The sequence below is a fragment of the Bombus bifarius genome, unplaced genomic scaffold, assembly GCF_011952205.1.
Source record: "Bombus bifarius isolate JDL3187 unplaced genomic scaffold, Bbif_JDL3187 scf7180000008332, whole genome shotgun sequence".
Taxonomy (NCBI): Eukaryota; Metazoa; Arthropoda; class Insecta; order Hymenoptera; family Apidae; genus Bombus; species Bombus bifarius.
Genome location: NW_022884597.1, coordinates 40,354 through 62,960, shown reverse-complemented (window position 1 = coordinate 62,960; position 22,607 = coordinate 40,354). Strand labels below are relative to the sequence as shown.

At 42.4% G+C, this 22,607-nt stretch overlaps 1 protein-coding gene across 1 annotated transcript; it reads left to right on the top strand.

Annotated features, from left to right (window-relative positions):
- The first annotated feature begins 13,298 nt into the window (after window positions 1-13,298).
- On the top strand, window positions 13,299-13,874 carry LOC117212612. Its single transcript, XM_033457538.1, has 2 exons — window positions 13,299-13,336; window positions 13,415-13,874. The coding sequence occupies exon 2, from the start codon at window positions 13,474-13,476 to the stop codon at window positions 13,834-13,836; it is 363 nt and encodes a 120-aa protein (XP_033313429.1). The 5' UTR covers window positions 13,299-13,336; window positions 13,415-13,473; the 3' UTR covers window positions 13,837-13,874.
- Window positions 13,875-22,607: the final 8,733 nt, after the last annotated feature.

Here is a 22,607-nt window from a genome sequence, read left to right as displayed (position 1 = left end):
TGCAATGGTGAGGTCGTAGTTGGAAAGAAGGAGCGTTTAAATCACGTAACGTTATGCTCGAGTTCACAGCATCCACGTAACTGCTGCGAATATCGTTTTTTTTTTTTTTTTTTGGATCCTTCATGAGCAGTACAGAATCAGACAAAGAAAGAATCTCGAAGCATGTGTAAACGAGAAAAGACAACTAAATACGAATGCAAATTACAAGTCACCATCCGGGATCAGTTCTGTCCGAGCAGCCGAGCTAAACGGACGTGTAAAACGGTGCTTCAGAAAATATGCGGCAAGTGGGGAAAAGAAAGTTACGAACGGCAACGCCCATAGCTAAATGGTGGAAACCAGTGTCTTCTACTAAGATGACTATAAACAAAACCAAAATGCAAAAGCACATCTTACCAATAAAAATAGTTAACAAAGATGAACAATACTATATAAATAAAACAACAAACATAACATAACCAAGCCAACCAATAAACCAAGAACAGGAATGCTCAGTTACAGACGAAGTTGATATGGAAAACAATAAAGAAATAACCGAACAGGATGAAAGCTGGAAGGTGACGAGTTATAACAAAGAACGAAAAATAACAGGAAATTCAGATACAGAAAAGCAGCGATGGCTGCAAGAATTACCATTAAGAAACTCCTGCAGCTTACTTACGGAAGAAATAGACGACGACTCAGCAACCAAAAACACAACTAAATCAACGAACACTACAAAACCATCACCAATATTTGTCGAGGCCCAGATAATAGACCCGCTTATAGATCGACTAAACGATATAGTTGAGAAGGAAAACTACATAATAAAACAAACAAAACTAGAACAAGTAAAAATACAAACAAACACCCCAGAAAGTTATAGGAAAGTGATAAAAGAATTAAGAGAAAAAATGCTATATACCACACGTACCAGCTCAAAACGGAAAGGAACTACAAAGTAGTTATAAGAGGACTGCATCCAAAAAATAACACAAAAAAACTAAGTGACGAACTAGCAAAAATTGGTCACCAAACAAGAACAATAAACACTTTTTTTCTGAATTTTTGAATGGAGTATTGAAAATCTTTTGCAACAACCTAAGCCCAATAAGTTGATGATACTTATTTTTAATTGAATTATTGTCACGTTCCGCGACCCGCACGATCCTTAGCGCGAAAGTAAAATTGATTTCGTTCAAATAAAGGTAATTTAAAACGTTTATTTGAAACCGTGTTTACAGTATTTGAAGTGAAAGGCAGTTAGAGCCGCTAAAAGCTATATCTTGCGAAAACTTATCTAACTATGTCTTTATATTCACCTAATTATGTTTTTATATCGATATTAACACAATTTAAATTGTAAACAAGGTCGGCAGTTGAACAAACATTGGGGAATCTTCCAAACATTTTCAAAAGAAAGACCCCGACGTTTTTTCGACGTTGCGACGTATATAAATGTAGCAACTCGAAGAAGTCAGTAACAATAATAATTACCGTTCGTTTATCGAACAGCATACAATAATCGTTCGTCTATCGAGAATATTAATTAATTACCGTTCGTCAACCGAATAATTACCATTGTCTATCGAAGAGTTAGTTATTATTTTGTCTATCGAAGATTTAGTTATCATCTTGTCAACCGAAGAATCATCATCTTATCAATCGAAGAATCATTATTTTGTCAACCGAAGAATTTTATCTCCGTCAGTCTGTCAGTCAATTGTCAACGTCGAAATCAAGTAAGATTTGAATAAATCATTACATATTGCTAATTTACTTTTGAACAACTTTAATTCTCTCCCGTGCTAGTATTCCAGCACATAGCAAGTTAGTCGAAAGTGGAGCTTATTGTCAGTTGCATTAAACGTCAGTTAACGCTACCTTCTCGTCGGCAACTAAATAGAACGTGTCACGTCCCGCACTCCGCACGCGCCGTAACGAAGAAACAAAAACTACTATATGCACATTAGCACGAGAAAAAATTCGAATACACAAAATCAACACAAACTACTACTACGAAACCGAAATAAAAGTTTAATGTAAAATATTATTGAATAAGGACGACTAATAGACTAACAAATAGGAACGAATATATATATGTCGGAGATGAAAGAACACCGGAGCCTTTGGAATTTTGGATAATCCCGCAACATTGTAACCTAGAGTCTACTACAGCTGTAATTCAACAATTGTAGTTATTCAATCCGATTGTAATTGTTCGAGAGTTGTAATAGTGAGCTTGGGCTCGAGGCGACAGCTAGTCGCCGAACGTAGCCGCGGTCACGGGATGAACGTGTCGTGTAAAATTAAGGTAAAAATAAGGAACTTGTTAATTTCCGAAAAGGAGATTAAGTTCTTTTTATTTTTTACTCAATTTATACAATTTTTTCGGTTCGCGATAATACACTTTCGATACTTGGATTAGTTAAGAATTTTTTTATTAGACTGACTGGATGATTTTGAAGGGAGCATTTATATTTGTTCTCTCACTCGCGGGGAGACACGATCGTGTAGAAGCGCATCAACAGGAGTCGTAAATTCCTGTTACGATTGTTCAATCGACGCCGCGAGATGATCGATCCCCTATTGCGTTTAGGCTAATAGAGGTGGTTCATTGAAGTGCACACTGCTGGAACGGGTTTTCAGTTGTGTTTTATTGAGATACGGTGTATACACTGCGTGGTGAATTAACAGTAACCGGGATACGGTTGGACTCGGTTAGAACGTGAGATCAGGGGATGAGAGGGCGAGAGCGTAAGCGCGAATCGTTGCTGCGAACTGAGACTTCCCGGGGTTGCTGACTGAGTGACTGGCTGCCTGACCGACTCACTGACCGACTGCTGACTGATTCACTGACTGACTGGCTGCTGACTGATTCCCCCTTAGTTTTCCCCGAAGGAAAGCTTGATGCCGATTGGTCGTGACCCCGCTAAAGAAGCAGGACCTGAGGAATTTCTCACCAGTGTCCGGGGTGATTTTATTGCTGGGGAAAACCAGTCGTTTCTGTCCTATGTGTATGTGTTGGGTTTTCTCGTTCGGTGACTACCTGCCTTCTCCGAGCCTATAACAAACTCAAGGATTTTGCTAATCCGGACATAAACCGAAATGCTTCTAGACAACTAGATTGCTCGACACACATCTGGAAACAATTTAGCTAGAAGGTGACGTTTTATGGCCGGTCATTGAGTTTATTGTGGGGTCTGGAAGCAGGTAGGTGGGCCGCTGGCCGCCAGGTAGCGTTGGCTGGGGTTCCGCTGCTCCATGCGACGCAACAATATTCTTCCATTCGTTGGAGTGGGAGAAGGTTTTGTTTATACTTAGTGTAAAATTCGGAGAACGGCTGGAGTGATCGAATGCCACTCAGGCGGCTGAGAACGGGTGCTGACCGGACGGTCACACGCGATAAGGCGTTCGGAATTTCGGTTTGTTATATACAGTTGCTCGAATTTCGTCTGTGACATTCCCCCCTTCTTAGATTGAACTTGATCCCTCAAGTTTTCTTCAGAAGACTTTTGTGGAATCGGACTTGACGTGGCTTGAAAATTACAGCTGATTCCTCCTCTCCATCTGAGTGGTATGTGTTGGTTGGAATATAGATGTTGGGTGTTGAGCCCAGGGTGAGTGGTACTGGTGGGGCTGTCGCATTGTGGCTGTTGATTACAGTTTCATTTCGGCAGCAAAATAAATTGATACATAATTTGTTCGGTATACATTTCCTGATGCATTTGAATACCCCTATTTTGTTTAATCCATATATACCTAGTATGCCTAATGCTATGTACCCTAATATCTGGAGCGTGGTCAGTCCCCAATACTGTATATTTTTAATTCTGTGTTCGAAATTAAGAGTTTCTATCTCGTCGCCTATTTTATCGATCGTTGTTTTATAGCCTTGTAAATTATCTATTATTTTCGGTACTCGCTCGAGTTTATCTAATAGATGAGTGAAGCTATCGTTTGTTTTGAGCGCTAGGGTTTTTGTTTTGATTTCGTATATGACTTCGTTTTTTGTTTCGCCTATACGTATGTGTTCGTCTTTGTACAATATATCGCAAGAAGTGTTAGCTCTTATGATGGAAGGCTTGTCAAGTTTTTGTAAGGTATGTTTCGTTTGGCAAATTGTGTCTATTTCTATCGGATTTGCTGGTATCGCAATGTAACAGTTGCTAGTTTTGAGCGGTATAAAGCTAATGTCTTCAATCTTAAGTACAGTTATTTGACAACGTTCAATGTGTGGTTTGAAATTTATTATTTCGCTGCGACAATCGGTTTTTGAATTTCTGTCATGGATTGGTAGTGTTTGTTTGCATATAGTGGTTCCGGCTCGATTCTTACAAAGTTTGTTGAAATACTCGATATCAGCGTTTATAAATGAAAGACCTGAAGTTAAATATATCTGATGTTCGACTACTGGAGCCAAAAATACTCCATTTCTTTTACTCGGGATAGGATATACTTGTAATATGTTCCATTCTGTGTTAGAGACTAAAGGTACTATGATTTTGAAAAATATTTTGTCATCTATTGTGAAGATTTTAAGATCACTGATGTCGAGTATGAATTGAAAATGTTCGGTTTTGGCAGAAATCGCGGTGTTGTACATCTGGCTACCTATTGCCTTGGCGTAATTTTCTATGAATTCATTGGGGTCAAGTATTTGTGGACTAATTATTCCTTGTTTGCCTAATATCATGACGTTAAGTATTTCATCTAATTGGAAGTGTAAAGTTTGCATCGCGGTGTCGACTTTCATGATCATCTTAAGCATAGATCTATCGATATTTGCCTGCTGTTGTAATTTTAATATATCACTATATGATCTCTCTAAGTGGTTTAGGTTTTCTGAGTTTACAATTTTTCTAATAAGTGCTGTTTGATTAGCTATTATGGTCTTGATTTTATTATTATCATCGAATAGTTTGTCCATATTTTTGTTTATGAGCGTAAGATCATCATCGTCGAGAGTCCCGAACAGACTTTTCGATACGGAACCTATGATGTTAAGCAAACCTCGTGTGCTCCGGGTATGTGTTAACGCTTTCAAGTGTTTTGCGAGTTGTTTTAGGTTATTGATGCGATTTTGTAATCCGCCTAACTCTTCGACGTATTGTTTGCTGATTGCACGTGAGTCTATTGTTAATTTATATGATTCTATTGCGCTTATCTGTTCGTATATGTCGCTAGTGTCTAATCCTACTATTACATTGGCAGTGTCGCTGTATAAATATCCTTTTCCTATGTTTTCTACGAATACAGAGTTTCCTTCTAATGGTGTAATATTTATTTGCGCGGATACTATTCCGGCAAAGAGGAGCGTCGACCTGGAAAGTAAGGTTTTAAACGATTACCGTGTATCTTTTTGTCTTGAATCAGATAGTATGGAGTACATACTTTATCAATCGTGTACGGTCCTAACCATTCCACATCAAGTTTATGCCTTTTATGATCGTTATGTATTAAAACAGAGTCTCCTTCTTTGAAAACTGATTGAGGTTTTATAATTTTACGTTTTTGATCGCGCTGATATCGCTGTTTACTTTTGATCAATGTTTCGCGAGCGTGTCGGAGTCTAGAGTCCCATTCCTTTTTGCGGAACGTGACTTCGTCTGCGTATGTGCGTTGGGGATTCTTGGATATTGTGGAGGGAAGATTGGCTTGGTGTCCGAATGTGAGTTCGAATGGCGTGTAACCAGTAGAGTCGTGTATCATTGTGTTATATGCAAGGCATACAAAGTTAAGTTGATCGTCCCATTCTTCATCCGAATTTCGCTGTATCGATTTTAACATGTCTGTTATTACTGCATGTGTCCGTTCTAACGATCCGTTACTTTGTGGGTGGAAGGATGTCGTTTTGATATGTTCTTTATGGCATTCAGGCGGTCGGTAAGATTTTGTGTTAATGATTTTATTTTCTTTTAACTTTATTGTGTGTTTAGCAAGATTAGTGCATGGTAATAAGTCGGTCTCTAGATTGAATACGTCAAGGTAGAACAGCAATATCTTTTCGATTGGTTCACGGAGGGTTTTCTCTATATGCGAAAGTCTAACTAAATCTTTAAACGTGGAGACTTGATCATACGTATTTGAATTTTCGATAAAATTAGTCATTTTGGCTGGGCACTCACCACCATTGATAAAGCATATCGTTGTCGGTTTTCCTTCCAGGTAGACTGTTTTTGACACTGCTTGTTTTGGAGGTACGTCGTTTTCCTGTTGCAATAAAAGTATATTATTGTCAAGTTTTAATTGTTGATTCGAGAGTTCAAATTTGAATTTAGATAGGGCTGGCAAACCGAGTATGCCGTCTTCTATAATTGGAAAGTTGTCTTCTACCACAAAAAATTCTAGAATTTTGCCAAATAGTTTTATCAAAGCGTGTTCGTTGGTTTTAAATTTAGAGTGTCCCATCGAGAATTTCCGTTCTTTTGTTATTCTTGGTCGTAATACGCATCTTCGCTTGAGTATATTAATTCCTGCTCCGCTGTCAATGAGGAATTTATGTCGCTGTCCGTCGGATCGTAAAAGTACTGTGGGTAGTCTTCCTGTTGTGGCGTTAATTCGTAGGTCTGGTCTATTGGTTCCTCTATTTCTTCCTTGTGTGTCTCGAGATTGTGGACTGCTGGTGGTCTCGGAAATTGGCTGGGTGTTCGAAAATTTTTACATTGACTGGAGACATGTCCGATTTGGTTGCATTTGAAGCATTTTAATTGTGTCCTTTGGGCAAGTGGTATTTGTTCGGTTTGTCGGAAGCTTCTTGGCATTGGATTGGGTGTTGGAGTTGGTTTTTTAGTGATCGGATTAGGATTATTGGTTGTTAGTCGTTGCTGCTCAGGAAGTCGTAATCGTTCTATTGGTTTTAGTCGTCGATTTCGATCTTCCCTGAAGAATCGCTCGATGTCGGTGGCTTTCTTTTCGGCTTCAAGGATATTGTATGGTGGATTGGCGAGTAGTAATTGTCCTATTTCGCCTTTCAGGCCTCGGATAAAATCGATCACGGAGTCTTTTAAAATCCTGTCGTTCATAGCTCGTCTAGTAATTTCGTCACGGTATTCGTTCGTTATACTGTATTGTAACTTATTGAGTGCTCTGCGGAACCTGATGATATAACTTTGCACACTTTCGTCGTAACGCTGTCTCGTTTCGCGTAGCTGGTCTTGATGTTCTCTAACAGAGTCTTGGGTGGCTACGTTTCGTCTTAGGGCATCGTACAGGTGTCCGTATTCGTATATCGATATATTGCAGATGGCCATTGCGGCTTTACCCGTGATTTTCCCGATTTTAATCATTTTTAATAGTAACGTGGGTTCGCTACACATGGCTCGTAATTCGCGTACTTCGCGTATGAATTCTTCTACTCCGATATTGTCTTCGCCGTTTAATTGCGGAATACATACTATCGCGTCTTTGGCCCGTAAGCTCGGAGAGGCGAATTGCGGTGGACGGTCTTCGTAAGAGGGATGGTTGTCTTCTTCTGTTCGAATTGGAACGCATGGTGGGGAAGTTCTATCTCTCGCGGCAACAGATTCGTCCATAGTAATAAGGGAGCCTAGTTCTGTAGTAGCGTCGCGTCCTATTTTTATTTTAGAGATATTTTTGCCTAATAGTTCTATTTCCGCTGCACGCTTCTTATTTTCACTGTCGGCCGTCCGTTGTGTCTCTTCTACACGTTGCGCAAGAATTTCAATTTGTTTTTGAATTACGTCGAGTATGGCACGAATCGAATTGTCCGTACCTCCGTTTGTAGAAACGGTTTCAATAGTTTCGACTTTGTCTTTTCGTGATGTGGGCATGATTCTAATTGAGCTTATTGAGTCTGAACTACTGTTGCTATTTGGACTCGAAGCGCTTGAGAAACTGGGTTTTCTCACACGGTATCGTGAAAATGAATCCAGATTTTTCAGCTTACCGTAGTAGCTATGGCCGTTGAGGAGTCTCAAGGATGTTTCCTCTCTGGTTGGTTTTAGATTCCGAATCTTATTCGTAGGCTTGCTCTGCGCTGACCGTAGTCCTCTCGTCTAGTTTCACCGTAATGGAACGTTGAAAGTTGCTGCAGGGCCTCGTAGTAGCAAAGATTCGCACTGGGTCCGTTGATCCTTCGATCTTCAATGATGCGCGTACGCCGAAATCGTAATTTCGTTTGCACTGAAGTGAATAGATCCTGGCACGGATCGCCAAAAATGTCGTGTAAAATTAAGGTAAAAATAAGGAACTTGTTAATTTCCGAAAAGGAGATTAAGTTCTTTTTATTTTTTACTCAATTTATACAATTTTTTCGGTTCGCGATGATACACTTTCGATACTTGGATTAGTTAAGAATTTTTTTATTAGACTGACTGGATGATTTTGAAGGGAGCATTTATATTCTTCCATTCGTTGGAGTGGGAGAAGATTTTGTTTATACTTAGTGTAAAATTCGGAGAACGGCTGGAGTGATCGAATGCCACTCAGGCGGCTGAGAACGGGTGCTGACCGGACGGTCACACGCGATAAGGCGTTCGGAATTTCGGTTTGTTATATACAGTTGCTCGAATTTCGTCTGTGACAAACGCTTTGTCTAACAAAGGCATTGAATAATTCTGTAGCTCTCCTTAAAAAGGAAATAGTCGTAACACTCGACAGTAAGCATTCCAACGGTCTCTGTCCCGTAGCTCGCCAAACGCAGACCCTATTCTTCGAGTAAGATGACTGCCAGATGTCGATGCGTCTTCGCAGTACATGTTCAGCTAGCCTGAGGGCCCGTTATAAATCTTAAGATTTAGTCAACTAAAGTCCTTCAAACGGACAAACGGTCTTTGTCCCAACTACGGGAAGATAGGGGAGACATATTTTTCCACGAACGACGTCTCCTACTAGCAACCTTTCCTCGAGAGCAGCTAGCATCTTTTTCTAACTACCGATATGGAGATTGACCAATTAGCAGCAACGTCAATTTCCCTTACTTTCCGAACGTAGGATATCCCCGACGAATCCGATAGTCTCGTGTCCTTAGACACACCCCATCATAGTTTTCTTCTGAGGTATCACCGGAATGGAAAGTCATTCTCTCTTGCGATCTCATCGACAAAAAGATTAACGTCTTACGGTCAGTGAATATTAACAAAGAATCCGACTTAGATTTTTGCGAGTGCGTACGACTACCATCCCGTTGTCCGTGGATTCGTTATCGAACCTAAGACCATTGTCACTAGCGTCGCGAGTGTGTGATCATTGTGAGTTTGTGTCAACTCTGTAACAATTTTGTGTGTGTCAATACAAATAACTTCAGTGTAAAAAAATGGATAGCTTCAGTGAGGAATCCTTACCTGTCCCAAGCCCCCGCCACGAGGACGACTCGGGCCCAGATTCGGACTTTGACTCGACATATATTTTATATCTAGTTGTATATAAGATATATTTTGTTATTGTTGTTTTGTATGTCCATATTTGCTATATATTAAATTGTTTGATATTTCGTATTTGTTATAAACGTGTGTATTCCTATCGTTCCATTCCTTTTTCCTTTCCTTTGAATTATTCATGATGTTATGGCGAGATTTGATTAAATTTTCGAATTGTAGGTTATCCTGATTGAATAAAGTATTATGTCGTGATTTATTAATTAATTTGGGAGTAACTTAGGTTAATTAGTTCTTCATAGTTTATCCTTAGTGGAATTATGAAATTATAGGTTATGTTGTACTTTTTATATTTACTATTTCGTTAGAGTACCTATTTTAACTTTATTATCTCTTATTTGCCCTCGTACACTAATTCTCTATATATGACTACATTTAATTAATCTTTTATTAAACAGTTTCCATTTTTGTTGTATCGTGCGTCCGTTTTTAATATTCAAATTCTTACTGGCGTACCGTCTTTTCGTTACGGCACGTGCGTAGCGCGGGACGTAACAGTATGATGGCATTTTGCTCACGATTCGGCTTGTTCCGACAATGAAACAGGAGTGCATTACATTCGGCGCTAAAAATGGAGTGAAAAGAGCGCTTGCACGTCGAAATATCTCAAACGGGATCGAAATAACAGCGTTTCATAGGCAAAATCACGGTATGATGGCATTTTGCGCACGATTCGGCTTGTTCCGACAATAAAACAGGCGTGCATTACATTTGCCATGTAAAATAGAGTGAAATGAGCACTTATGCGTCGAAATATCTTCAACGGGAAGGAAATGACGGTTAGTTTTCGTCAAAATCGAAGAAGTCTTCGCGATTTGCGAGCTGTTGGGCTTGTTTCGACGCTGCAACGGGTGTGCACAACTTTTGGCGTGTAAAATGGAGTGGAATGAGCGCCTAAACGTGGAAATATCTCCAACGGGAAGGAAATGACGGTTAGTTTTCGTCAAAATCGACGAAATCATCGCGATTTGCGAGCTATTGGGCTTGTTTCGACGATGAAACGGGCATGCATTATGTTTGGCGAGTAAAATGGAGTGAAATGTGCTCTTAAACGTCGAAATATCTCAAACGGGAGGCAAATGACTGTTAGTTTTCGTCAAAATCGAAGAAATCTTCGCGATTTGCGAGCTCTTGGGCTTGTTTCGACGCTGAAGCTGGCGTGCATTAATTTTAGCTTGTAAAATAGTGTGAAATGAGCGCTTATACGTCGAAATATCTCCAACGGGAAGGAAATGACGGATAGTTTTCGTCAAAGTCGACGAAATCATCGCGATGTGCGAGCTGTAGAGCACGTTTCTGCGCTGAAGCTGGCATGCGTTACTTTTGGCGTGTAAGATGGAGTAAAATGAGCGCTTAAACGTCTAAATATCTCCAACGGGAAGGAAATGACGGTTAGTTTTCGCCAAAATCGAAGAAATCTTCGCAATTTGTGGGCTGTTGGGCTTCTTTCGACGCTGAAGCTGGTGTGCATTACATTCGGCTTGTAAAATAGAGTGGAATGAGCGCTTACCCGCCGAAATATCTCCAACGGGAAGGAAATGACGGATAGTTTTCGTCAAAATCAAAGAAATCTTCGCGATTTGCGAGCTGTTGGGCTTGTTTCGACGCTGAAACGGAAATGCATTATATTTGCAGTGTAAAACGGAGTTCAACGAGCTCTTAAACGTCGAAATATCTCCAACGGGAAGGAAATGACAGTTAGTTCTCGTCAAAATCGACGAAATCATCGCGATTTGCGACCTCTTTCGCTTGTTTCGACGCTGAAACGGTAGTGCATTACATTTGCAGTGTAAAACGAAGTTCAACGAGCACTTAAACGTCGAAATATCTCCAACGGGAAGGAAATGACAGTTAGTTTTCGTCAAAATCGACGAAATCATCGCGATTTGCGAGCTGTTGGACTTGTTTCGACGGTGAAACGGGTGTTACGTATTCGTTTGTTTAATTCAAATTAAATGTAATATTTTGTTTAATTTATTTTCCGTTTGATTTTGAATTTAATCGGAAAGGAAATATTGAAATGATATTATTGTGTATGAAATATTGATTTAGATTTCTGATTAATACGGTAGTTGTTGCCACCAGAAATAGTCCAAGGACTATTTCAAAAAAATTTTTTTTTATTACTATTATTATTATTATTTTCCACAAGTTAAGAGTATTAGTGTGTGATGGGTATTGTTCGTCTATAGTGTCTTTGGTAAATAGATTGAATTCCCAGTCTGGAAGTGCCTCTGTAAGCACCTTCTTGGCTGTAGGAAAACAAATCTTTGTACCTTCGTCTGTCGTGTTTTTGTTACTTCGTAAGTGATTATCCAATAGTTTACGTTTAATGGGTAGCGTTAACTAACGTTAAATGCAACTGGCAAACGAATTCCACTTTTCGGCTAACTTGCTATGTGCAGGGATACTGGCACGGGAGAGGATTAAAGCTGAGTACAATAAATATTTGTCCTCGTTGAACGGATTTTTATTTGAATGTAGAATTGCTTAGATTATTACCTATATATATATATGTGTGTGTAGATGTATATTTTAGTGTTAGAGGAGGTAGAACAAGAATTTTTTGCGTTGCTGGATTGGATAGGAATGTGAAATTTTTCGTTGTTTGATATAAATTTATTTTTACGTTTGCCTTCTTCTTCTCTTTTAATTTCGCTATAGTAGTTTGTCGTTAGAACCGAAGCTCAGTTCATTTGCTACGATGGATTCTATTGCCACGATTTTCTTGCCTTTTGAGTTTAATAATCGAGGATGATTCTAACGATCCTCTCTGTGCGGGACTTGTGTGATTTCGCAAACCTTGCCCAAAGACGGGCAATATTCTGCCAACAATGGGAGGAGGAATGCGAACATCAGTGGATGTTTCAGTAGCTGAAAACACCGTTTGCAGGAGCCAACCCAGCGGACAACCCCATTGTTTAAAATTTAAAACAATGATTCTATCTTCAAACCGTTCACGGAAATAAAACGAGATCGAGGATAGGAAGTTCTAATTCGATTCTCGAGGGCAACGAAATTATCAGAGAAGAAGGAAATTTTCAAAATTAATTTTCTTACCTTGAGGAATAAGTGCTGTCTGGCGCCATTACTTCAGCTGCTCCGGTGGCCGTCGGTGTTTTTTGTTGGGTTTATTACTTGAACTCGGATATAGTTTATTACCAACTTTTACTTTATTTATCTATTTCGATACAGGCTGAACAATTTACTAACCGGATTAATACCGCAATTACAATGCGCTTTTTTGTTTAAGCGATGAAATGAGGACTTCAAAGATACATTTTTTTACTTAGTCGTGACTCTCTTTTCTTGCCTGAACAACCAAAGACCCCGAAAAGCAAAATGCTACACAAAATTTCTAAACGTAATGATGAGCGCAATAACGAACGTAATAATGAGCACGATATGGTACGTAAATAATAATGAGCCGTAATAAGAATGAGCGCTGCTCTATGTTGCTACGCTTATTTATAATGCCATCCCCCACGTGGTGGTGGTCCACTGGGGGTACGCTTCCGTGGGAATCGGGATGTTGCAGTTTGGGTTTCTTGAAATCGTACGTGAGAGAATGTAAGTTACATATTTCGACTAACTTCCCATCGGTCCTAGGAGGCTTGAAGCATTCCATGCTGATCTAGTCTTTTCTCGAGAAACTTCCACGTTGGTACCGTGGGAATTACCTGTGTTTCTTCGGCGCGTGCAAGGGCTGGCGGCTGCAGCATCATTATCATTTCGATGTTTACTCGGGCAACACGCGCAATTCCGCTGCTCTCCCACAACAAGGACCTCCTCCTTCGAGTTGTTATGCGTAAGTTTGGATATTTGAATATTATGGTTGTTTTCGTGATTTTGATCCTTTTTCCCTTTTTTTTTTGTTATTTCCCTAGGCTTCGGTGATCGACGTTCGAACAATGTTTGCGGAGTCATTTCCATCAGAGGTTCCTATCCAGACTTCTCTGGTACGTATTTAGTCTTGTTTTTAGTCCGCTTGATTCGTCCTGTTTCGTTTTATTTAAACTATACTGTGCTGTTTTCAGCGCAAGCGAAAGAGGGATTCCGAAGAACCCATGGGCGACTCGGGAAACCCATCAAACGCATGCGGCCCTGTGATGAACCACAAGTACCACAGTGGTTGGAGGAACTATTCGACATTGGTGCCGAGGCCGTGGATTTCCCGTCGGAATTGAGCTTTGACGATTTTGTTACTGTCGATGAGAGTTTCTTCGATGCAGAGACCGTCGTATTGGAGTGGGAACCCCCTCTGGTTGAAGTCGTTGATACCGATCGTTGTGTAAAAGTTCGTTTGGCAAATGAAATTCCTGGAGAGGTTTTGGAGGCACATCTTCGTCACCATGCTTCTGGGAGAAAGGGAATTTCCCCTGTTGTGCGTTATTGGTGTATGCGTGAGTTCAGCGAACTTTGTCCTGGAGCTCCTTGCTTCGATTTTGATTTGGTGTAGCTGCTCCAATTTCGTTGGTTCGTTGTTTGATAATCGTAGGTTCCTTTTATATATATATGTCGGAGATGAAAGAACACCGGAGTCTGTAATTGAACAATTGTAGTTATTCAATCCGATTGTAATTGTTCGAGAGTTGTGATAATGAGCTTGGGCTCGAGGCGACGGTCAGTCGCCGAACGTAGCCGCGGTCACGGGATTTGCCTAGCAAAGGTATGGAGTAATTCTATAGCTCTCCTTAAAGGAAATATTCGTGGCGACACGCGGCAGTAAACATTCCAACGATTTCTGTCCCGTGGCTCGCCACACGCAGACCCTATTCTTCGAGTAAGATGATTGCCAGATGTCGATGCATCTCCGCAGTACATGTTCGGCTAGCCCGAGGGCCCGTTATAAATCTTAAAGTTTAGTTAACTAAAGTCCTTCAAACAGACAAACAGTCTTTGTCCCAACTACGGGAAGATAGGGGAGACATATTTTTCAACGAGCGGCGTCTCCCACTAGCAACTTTCCCTCGAAGGCGGCTAGCATCTTTTTCTAACCACCGATATGGAGATTGACCAATTAGCAGCAACGTCAATTTCCCTTACTTTCTGAACGAAGGCTTTTCTCGACGAATCCGATGATCTCGTATCCTTAGACCACCCCATTATAGTTTTCCTCTGTGGCATCATCGGGACGGGAAAGGCATTCTCGTTCGCGATCTCACTGATGAAAGGAGTAACCCTTTACGACCAGTGAATATCACGCATCCGACTTAGATTTTGTGAGTACGTTCATCTATCATCCCGTCGATCGCGGATTCGTTATTGAACCTGGGATCATTGTCATTAGTTTCTCGAGTGCCTAACTACCACGGTTACTTGTCCGGCTCGATAATAATCGTATTTGCACTAGCCAATGTCTTCTCTATTACACAACGACAACGTGTAACCCAAACGAAGATTCGTTTCACGCCCCTAACCCTAATTCTAATGTCCTCTCCGACATATATATATGTCGGATCAGGATTCGAATTGTGGGCGCGCGACGACTCTTCATGTGGACTAGCCATCGTTTCACAAAGCCGAGATTTTATTTACACGTATATACAGGTCTATCACTAAGCTTAACAAATAATAAGTACAACTAATAATAAGTCTAACAAACACTAAGCCTAATGAATAATACGATCTACGAATAATTAAATTAAATAATACTATTAGCAATGTTTGAGTTCAAACGAATCCACGGTCACCGGGATAACTCCTTACTAAGCGAAACTAACTTAGACGCAAATGCGATCGTCGAAAATGCTCGATGTATCACTCTCCAAGGCAATCGCAAGAATGCCAGCCTCGTGGAGATTTTTCTCCCTGTACGATTGCATTTTGTTTTCTATCCCCGTTTGGAAGCATCGAGAAGGTTCCAAACGCCGTTGCTAGGCACACTCGTTGGAAGCATCGAGAGAGTTCCAAACGCCGTTGCTAGGCAGTTTCTGCCTGGAGTTTTGGTTACTAAATACAATGTATGTCCCATTGCATCGGCACCTCCGAGGCAACATCACACGTGGCTCGGCCCGCTCTCGAGGCCGCATGCCGCCACAACCACACTTCTCGGAAAACACATACAACCACTCCAGACCTCCGTTAGATAAAACATCCATCCCGTGACCGTGGCTACGTTCAGCGACCGATTGTCACCTCGAACCCAATCTCGCTTATTACAAATCTTAAACAATTACAACTATAATAAAATCTAGGCTAAGGTACTAGAGGATGTTCCCAAAATTTCCAAGGAAGGGCTTCGGCTTTCCTTTCATCTCCGACATATATATATATATATATATATATATATATATATATCAATGTATATATATATATATATATATACATACACGTTGTCGTTATGCAATAGAGAAGACATTGACTAGTGCAAATACGATTATTATACAACCGGACAAGTAACCGCGGTAGTTAGGTACTCGAGAAACTAATGACAATGATCCTAGGTTCAATAACGAATCCGCGGTCGACGGGATGATAGATGAACGTACTCACAAAATCTAAGTCGGACGCGTAATATTCACTGGTCGTAAAGAGTTACTCCTTTCATCAATGAGATCGCGAACGAGAATGCCTTTCCCGTCCCGATGATGCCACAGAGGAAAACTATAATGGGATGTGTCTAAGGAAACGAGATCATCGGATTCGTCGAGAAAAGCCTTCGTTCTGAAAGTAAGGGAAATTGGCGTTGCTGCTAATTGGTCAATCTCCATATCGGTGGTTAGAAAAAGATGCTACCCGCCCTCGAGGGAAAGTTGCTAGTGGGAGACGTCGCTCGTTGAAGAATAGGTCTCCCCTATTTTCCCGTAGTTGGGACAAAGACTGTTTGTCTGTTTGAAGGACTTTAGTTGACTAAATCTTAGGATTTATAACAGGCCCTCGAGCTAGCTGAACATGCACTGCGGAGACGCATCGACATCTGGCAATCATCTTACTCGAAGAATAGGGTCTGCGTGTGGCGAGCTACGGGACAGAGACCGTTGGAATGTTTACTGTCGAGTGTTACAACTATTTCCTTTTCAAGGAGAGCTATAGAATTATTCCATGCTGTTACGACCGTTCGCGGAGAGACGCGGTCGCTAGGAGAACGTGTCAGCGAGAGACGTAAATTATCGCTACGATCATGTTAATCGACGCCGCGAAATAGTCGTTCCCCTGTTTCGTTTAGGATGACAGAGGTGGTTTAATGAATGTAACACTGTATTAACAGGTTAACATAGAACAATATATTTTACAATAATATGATGAAGATGTTACAGAAGCTTGCTCGTCAGATTTGTCGAAGTGTCATGTTTGACTCGTCAGAAGGAACTGCACGCCCTTCGATTATTTTCGTCTTCTCTGGAAGGCGATCCCCACTACGTTCGGATCACGCCACATTCTTTTACGCGAGGTAAAATAACGACCACGAGTCGACGTTTCTGGAGGTCGCCCTGCTTAATGAACTATGCGCTTTGCCACTACAATGTTTGTTTGCCGGGCAGCCGCGACGATCCGTCCGCGACGCTGCAGGACCGCGAGCGACGGCTTGAAAACACAGCCTGTGGTAAGCCTCGCGGCGTAACACATGCCTTTGTTAGACAAAGCGTTCATCCCGTGACCGCGGCTACGTTCGGCGACTGGCTGTCGCCTCGAGCCCAAGCTCATTATCACAATCAACAACTCTCGAACAATTACAATCGGATTGAATAACTACAATTGTTTAATTACAGCTATAGTAGACTCTAGGTTACAATGTTGCGGGATTAACCAAAATTCCAAAGACTCCGGTGTTCTTTCATCTCCGACATATATATAATTTATATTGTGTGTCATTTTAATATGACTAATGTTTTGTAATTCTTCGATAGCGTTATTTATTGTTTTGAGTAGTTTATTTTATAGAGTGTTCGATAATATAAAACATACTCACACACACATATATATGTCGGGGTGACGTTGAGGATTAGGTTGTGGGCGTTCGGCGAGTTGCCCTGAGGGGCAGCCATCGTTGCGATATCACAAGAACACCGTTTATTAACACAAGTATGGAGAGTACAGAACCGGCGATCAACCCGGCGATTAGATGCTCACGGCACTGGTGACGATGGTCTCGGGTTCGATAACGAATACGCGGCCGACGGGGTGATAGATATGCTTAGTAGAACTCAAACGTGCACTGCTCGCTGATCATAAGGCGCCCCGTGCTTCGTCGATCAGATCTCCAGGAAGAATGAATGCTCGTCCCGAGGATGCCGTCCGGCCAAGGACGTGCGGGGGAGGGCTGTCTGAGGAAATCAGACCCTCGTGTCCGTCGAGACCGCTCCCGATGGGTCGCTTTTGGGACCAAGCTGCCTGTCCGTTAGGAAAATCTTAATTGCCGGAAGTAACCCAGGTTTTGTGGCGGGTCCTCGGGCTAGCGGTACTCGTGTCGTGCAAGTGCCTCAACCTTGGGTATTCATTGTCTGAGGGACCCGTTGGAATGTTTTACTGCCCGGTACCTCTATGGGTACTTCTTGTAATGGGGGTCATACTATAGCTCTATACCTTTGCTAGACAAAGCGCCCGTCCCGTCGACCGCGGCTACGTTGGGCTCACCATCACCAGTCTCGAACGATTACAATTGGATTAGCTAACTGAAATCGTTTGATTACAGCTATAGTAGACCCTGGAGTACACTGTTGCTGGACTATCCCAAGTTCTAGGTGTTCCAGCGTTCTTCCCTCTCCGACATATATATATATATTATATTATATATATTATATATATTATATATATATTATATATATATATATATATATATATATATATATATATATATATACATATTTCTTCTGGCAGTGTAGTATTCATACGAAATGAAATGTTAATTATTTATGTAGTATCGTGGACGAAAGGCCTGAGAAATATCGGACGAACTATGAACAGTGTCGCGAGAGCCGAGGCGCCGTCGGGCCCATCAATGTGTCATCGGTCTTTTCAAGTGCATAGTTTCGTGGAAAAGACCTACGTGACCCTGGCCACGAGCGTCTGCGGAACACGTGTGCGGTGGGCCTAGGAAAAGGACAACAGAATGCGACAACGGCCAGAGTGTTAGCGGAGGAGCAGAGCGCGAGTCGAGAAACAGAGTGTTAGTCGAAAAGCAGAGAGTGCGAGTCGAGGAGCCGAGTGCGAGTCGAGCGGAGACGGAGGTTGCGAGTGGCGTTGCCGAGAGAGTGTGGATTGCGCTGTTTTCTGTACGTTTGGTGTGAATAGTTCAAGTTAATCAACAATCGTCTTTTTCTGTCTGATTAACATCTCTATTGTCCACTCTTTGTAAACATATTACATCACGATATTACATATTTTGGGGGCTCAGCCGGGATTGGACAAGACAGAAAACGAAACGGTTTAACAGAGCTATTCGAGCTAGTTGTGAATTTACCGGTACGCGGTGCGGTAAAAGACGATATCGTTGACTGTTTAAGTTTGTGTAGTGTGAAAAATGGCAAACGTCGGGGACGAACGATTGTCGGGTGAAGAGGGTTCGACGCTGGAGGAGCTGAGGAATAAGCTCGCGCGAATGAACCTCCCTATATCGGGTGCGAGGTCAGTGCTGATTGCAAGGCTGAATCGGGCGTGTAGGGCTGGACAATCGTATCGTAAGGGCTCGACGGGCGGTGAAGAGCTAACCGGTCAACGAGATTTAGAAAATGTACAGAGAGCTGAGCGTGATTGTAACGAAGATGAAGATGTTGAGAAAATGAACACGAAGGAGTTGAAGGAGCGCCTCGCTAGTTTGGGTTTAAAAACGACGGGAAGAAAAGTAGAATTACGCGCACGGCTACAAGCGGCCATGGATGGTAACGACATTTCGTCGGAAGAAGAAAGCGACGACGAAAGTGAGGATGAAGATGACAAGAAAAACGCAAGAGGATACAAGGGAGATACGCGAAGGGTGTATCAGGACCGTGACGAATGTTGTCGAAGGACATGTGTTGGTTCGACACTAAGTTTTAGAGACGTCGAAGATGCATTAGAGTCGTTTAGTGGCAACAGAGGTGAAAATGTCGAACGATGGTTCGAGTCGTTCGAGGAAGTCACTGATACGTGCATGTGGTCGGATGGGCAGAAGGCAGTCTACGCAAGGAAGCTGCTGAAGGGATCAGCGAAAATATTTGCGAGCTTCGAGTGTCATGCCAGGACTTGGCATGAGTTGAAGAGGGGGCTAGTGAAAGAATTTTCGAGGAAAGTCAACAGTAGGCAAGTTCATCAGAAACTTGAAGAAACAAAAAAGGAGAGTGATGAAGCATGTTTGGCTTACATGTACCGCATGCTCGAGATAGCCAGCCATGTGGACATGGAGGAGGAAGCAAAGGTGGAATACATAGTGGATGGAATAATCGACGACGAGAACAATAAGGCTGTATTGTACGGCGCTACGTCAATCAAAGGGTTGAGGAAGAGGTTAGTGATGTACGAAGAGCAGAAGAGTCGCAGAGCAAGGTCGATTGTGAAGCCGGCTAAAACCCAGAAGAACGGGAAGCCCAGACAATCTGTAGACGCAATGAAGAAAAGAAGATGCTCCATTTGCGGTAGTGAGGATCATCTAAGGGTTAAGTGCCCGGAGAAAGGAAAAGGTATGAAGTGTTTCAAATGCAACGAGTTTGGACATGTGGCGGCGAATTGTACAGCGCGACAAGTAAAGACTTACGTAATCTCAAGACCGGAGAGGAAAAAGTACGTGAAGGACGTGTCGATAGATGGCTGCAGGTTTGTCTCGTTAGTGGATACAGGTAGTGACCTTACGTTCATACGAGCGGATGAGTATGTGAGGTTAGGATCACCACCTCTGGGAAACTGCAAACTTAAGTTTGATGGTTTTGGTTCCGCTGGCAATAGTACCTGGGGCGAGTTTACAAGGGTAATGACGGTCGGCGGGTACGACTTTACTGTCACTCTGCATGTTGTCTCGAATAAGGTAATGACAAGACACAGTCTACTCTTAGGTACCGATTTTTTAGACCAGGTAGAGTTGCGAGTCAAACGGGGCGAGGTGACATTTTTACGACTCGACGATCAGACCGACGGTCACGAGGACGCGCCGGATGTACTGAGGGTAAACGCGATAGAACAATCCGACGAGATCGATTTGTCACATGTACGAGAATCTCATTACCGTGAAGCCATTCGGGATATTATTAAAGGGTATAGGCCGGAGAAGAAGAGAGACGTCGGGATAACCGCGAAAATAGTTCTGAAAAGCGACAAACCGGTAGCGCGAAGACCGCGAAGACTGGCGCCGTCGGAAAGAAAGGAAGTAGATGATCTGATGGAAGCGTGGATAAACGAGGATGTCATCAAACCGTCAGACTCGGAGTATGCGAGTCCGATAGTGGTAGTCCGAAAGAAAGATGGCTCCATCAGGGTTTGCGTCGATTTTCGCGAACTTAACGAACTCATTGAGTGTCCACATTTCCCGTTGCCGTTAATTGAAGACGTTTTAGACGCGTTGCAGGGCGCCCAGCTGTTTACAACAATAGATCTAAAAAATGGGTTTTTCCACGTAAGTCTAGACAAGGATAGCCAGAAGTACACCTCTTTTGTTACGCCCACGGGGCAATACGAATTTCTGAAGTTGCCGTTTGGTCTGAAAATTTCCCCTATTGTCTTCCAAAAGTACATATCGAAGATCTACAAAGAACTGATGGATAAGGGTATTGTCATCGTGTACATGGACGATATCATTGTCCTTGCAAAGAATTTAGAGGAGGCATGGGAACGCCTGCAAATGGTCGTAGAATTAACTGGGCAGTATGGGCTAGTCATAAATTGGAAAAAATGTCGTTTTATGCAGAAGGAAATCGAGTATTTGGGACACATAGTCTCGGGAAACACCATAAAGCCGTCCGCTCATAAAACTAAGGCCGTTGCAAACTTTCCCAAGCCAACATCGGTTAGAAAAGTCCAGAGTTTTTTGGGACTTACAGGATATTTCCGAAAATTCATTAGAGGTTACGCGAAGATTGCCAAACCCTTAACCGATCTGTTGAAAAAGGAGATAGACTTCAAGTTCGGGGATCGGGAATCAGAAGCTTTCGAAACCTTGAAAGCAGCGCTTACCAGCGGGCCTGTTTTAACACTCTATAGAATAGGCGCAGAGACCGAGTTGCATACTGACGCGTCCGCAGAGGGTTACGGAGCAACATTAATACAGCTGGATCTGAACGACGGTAAATTCCATCCGGTCTACTTTGCCAGCGGAAAAACAACTCCCACAGAAGCGAAGTACACCAGCTACGAACTAGAGGTGCTAGCGATAGTAAAAGCGTTGAAAAAGTTCAGGGTATATCTGTTAGGTGTGCCGTTTACTATTGTTACGGATTGTCAAGCGTTCGCCATGACGATGAGAAAGAAAGACTTGTGTGTGCGTGTGGCTAGATGGGCCTTGTTACCAGGCGAGTTTAAGTATCAAGTGTGTCATCGGCCCGGGAAAAGTATGCAGCATGTAGATGCTCTGAGTAGGAACCCCCTGCCGAGCACTATGTATGTAACGGAGAGTGAAGACGGGCTGATTGCACGGTTGAGAAGGGCACAGAACGAGGACATTGAAGTCCGTAGGATTTTGGACGCCGCAACGTGCAGTCAGGCCGACGGGTATGTGCTAAGAAACGATATTCTGTATAAGGAGTGTAAGGACGATGTGCTAATAGTAGTACCGAAGGCGATGCAGACGCAAGTGGTCAGGCAAGCGCACGAGCGTGGGCATTTCGGGGTTACCAAAACCGAAGCTATGGTCAAGAAGGACTTCTGGTTCAAGGGGTTGCGCGAGAAGGTTGAACGCGTGGTATCCAACTGTCTCGACTGTATCCTAGCCGAACGGAAGTTAGGCAGGCAAGAGGGATATCTTAATCCGCTGGACAAAGGCGACACGCCGTTAGATACTTACCATGTTGACCATGTGGGCCCCATGACAGCTACAAAGAAGAGATACGTGCACATCTTTGTAGTGGTGGATGCGTTCACGAAGTTCACGTGGCTTTATCCCACTAGGTCTACTAATACCGCGGATGTTGTCGACCGACTGAAGAAGCAAGCGGCTATTTTTGGAAATCCGCGGCGAATCATCTCCGATCGGGGAACAGCGTTCACGTCCAACGCTTTCCGAGAGTATTGCGAAGGAGAAAACATAAAGCATTCATTAATCACGACAGGGGCACCGAGGGGGAACGGGCAGGTAGAGAGGATAAACAGGACTCTCATACCATTACT

Excerpts from the sequence above, each read along its gene's own strand:
- LOC117212612 (XM_033457538.1), top strand. The coding sequence starts at position 13,474 with ATGCGGCCCTGTGATGAACCACAAGTACCACAGTGGTTGGAGGAACTA.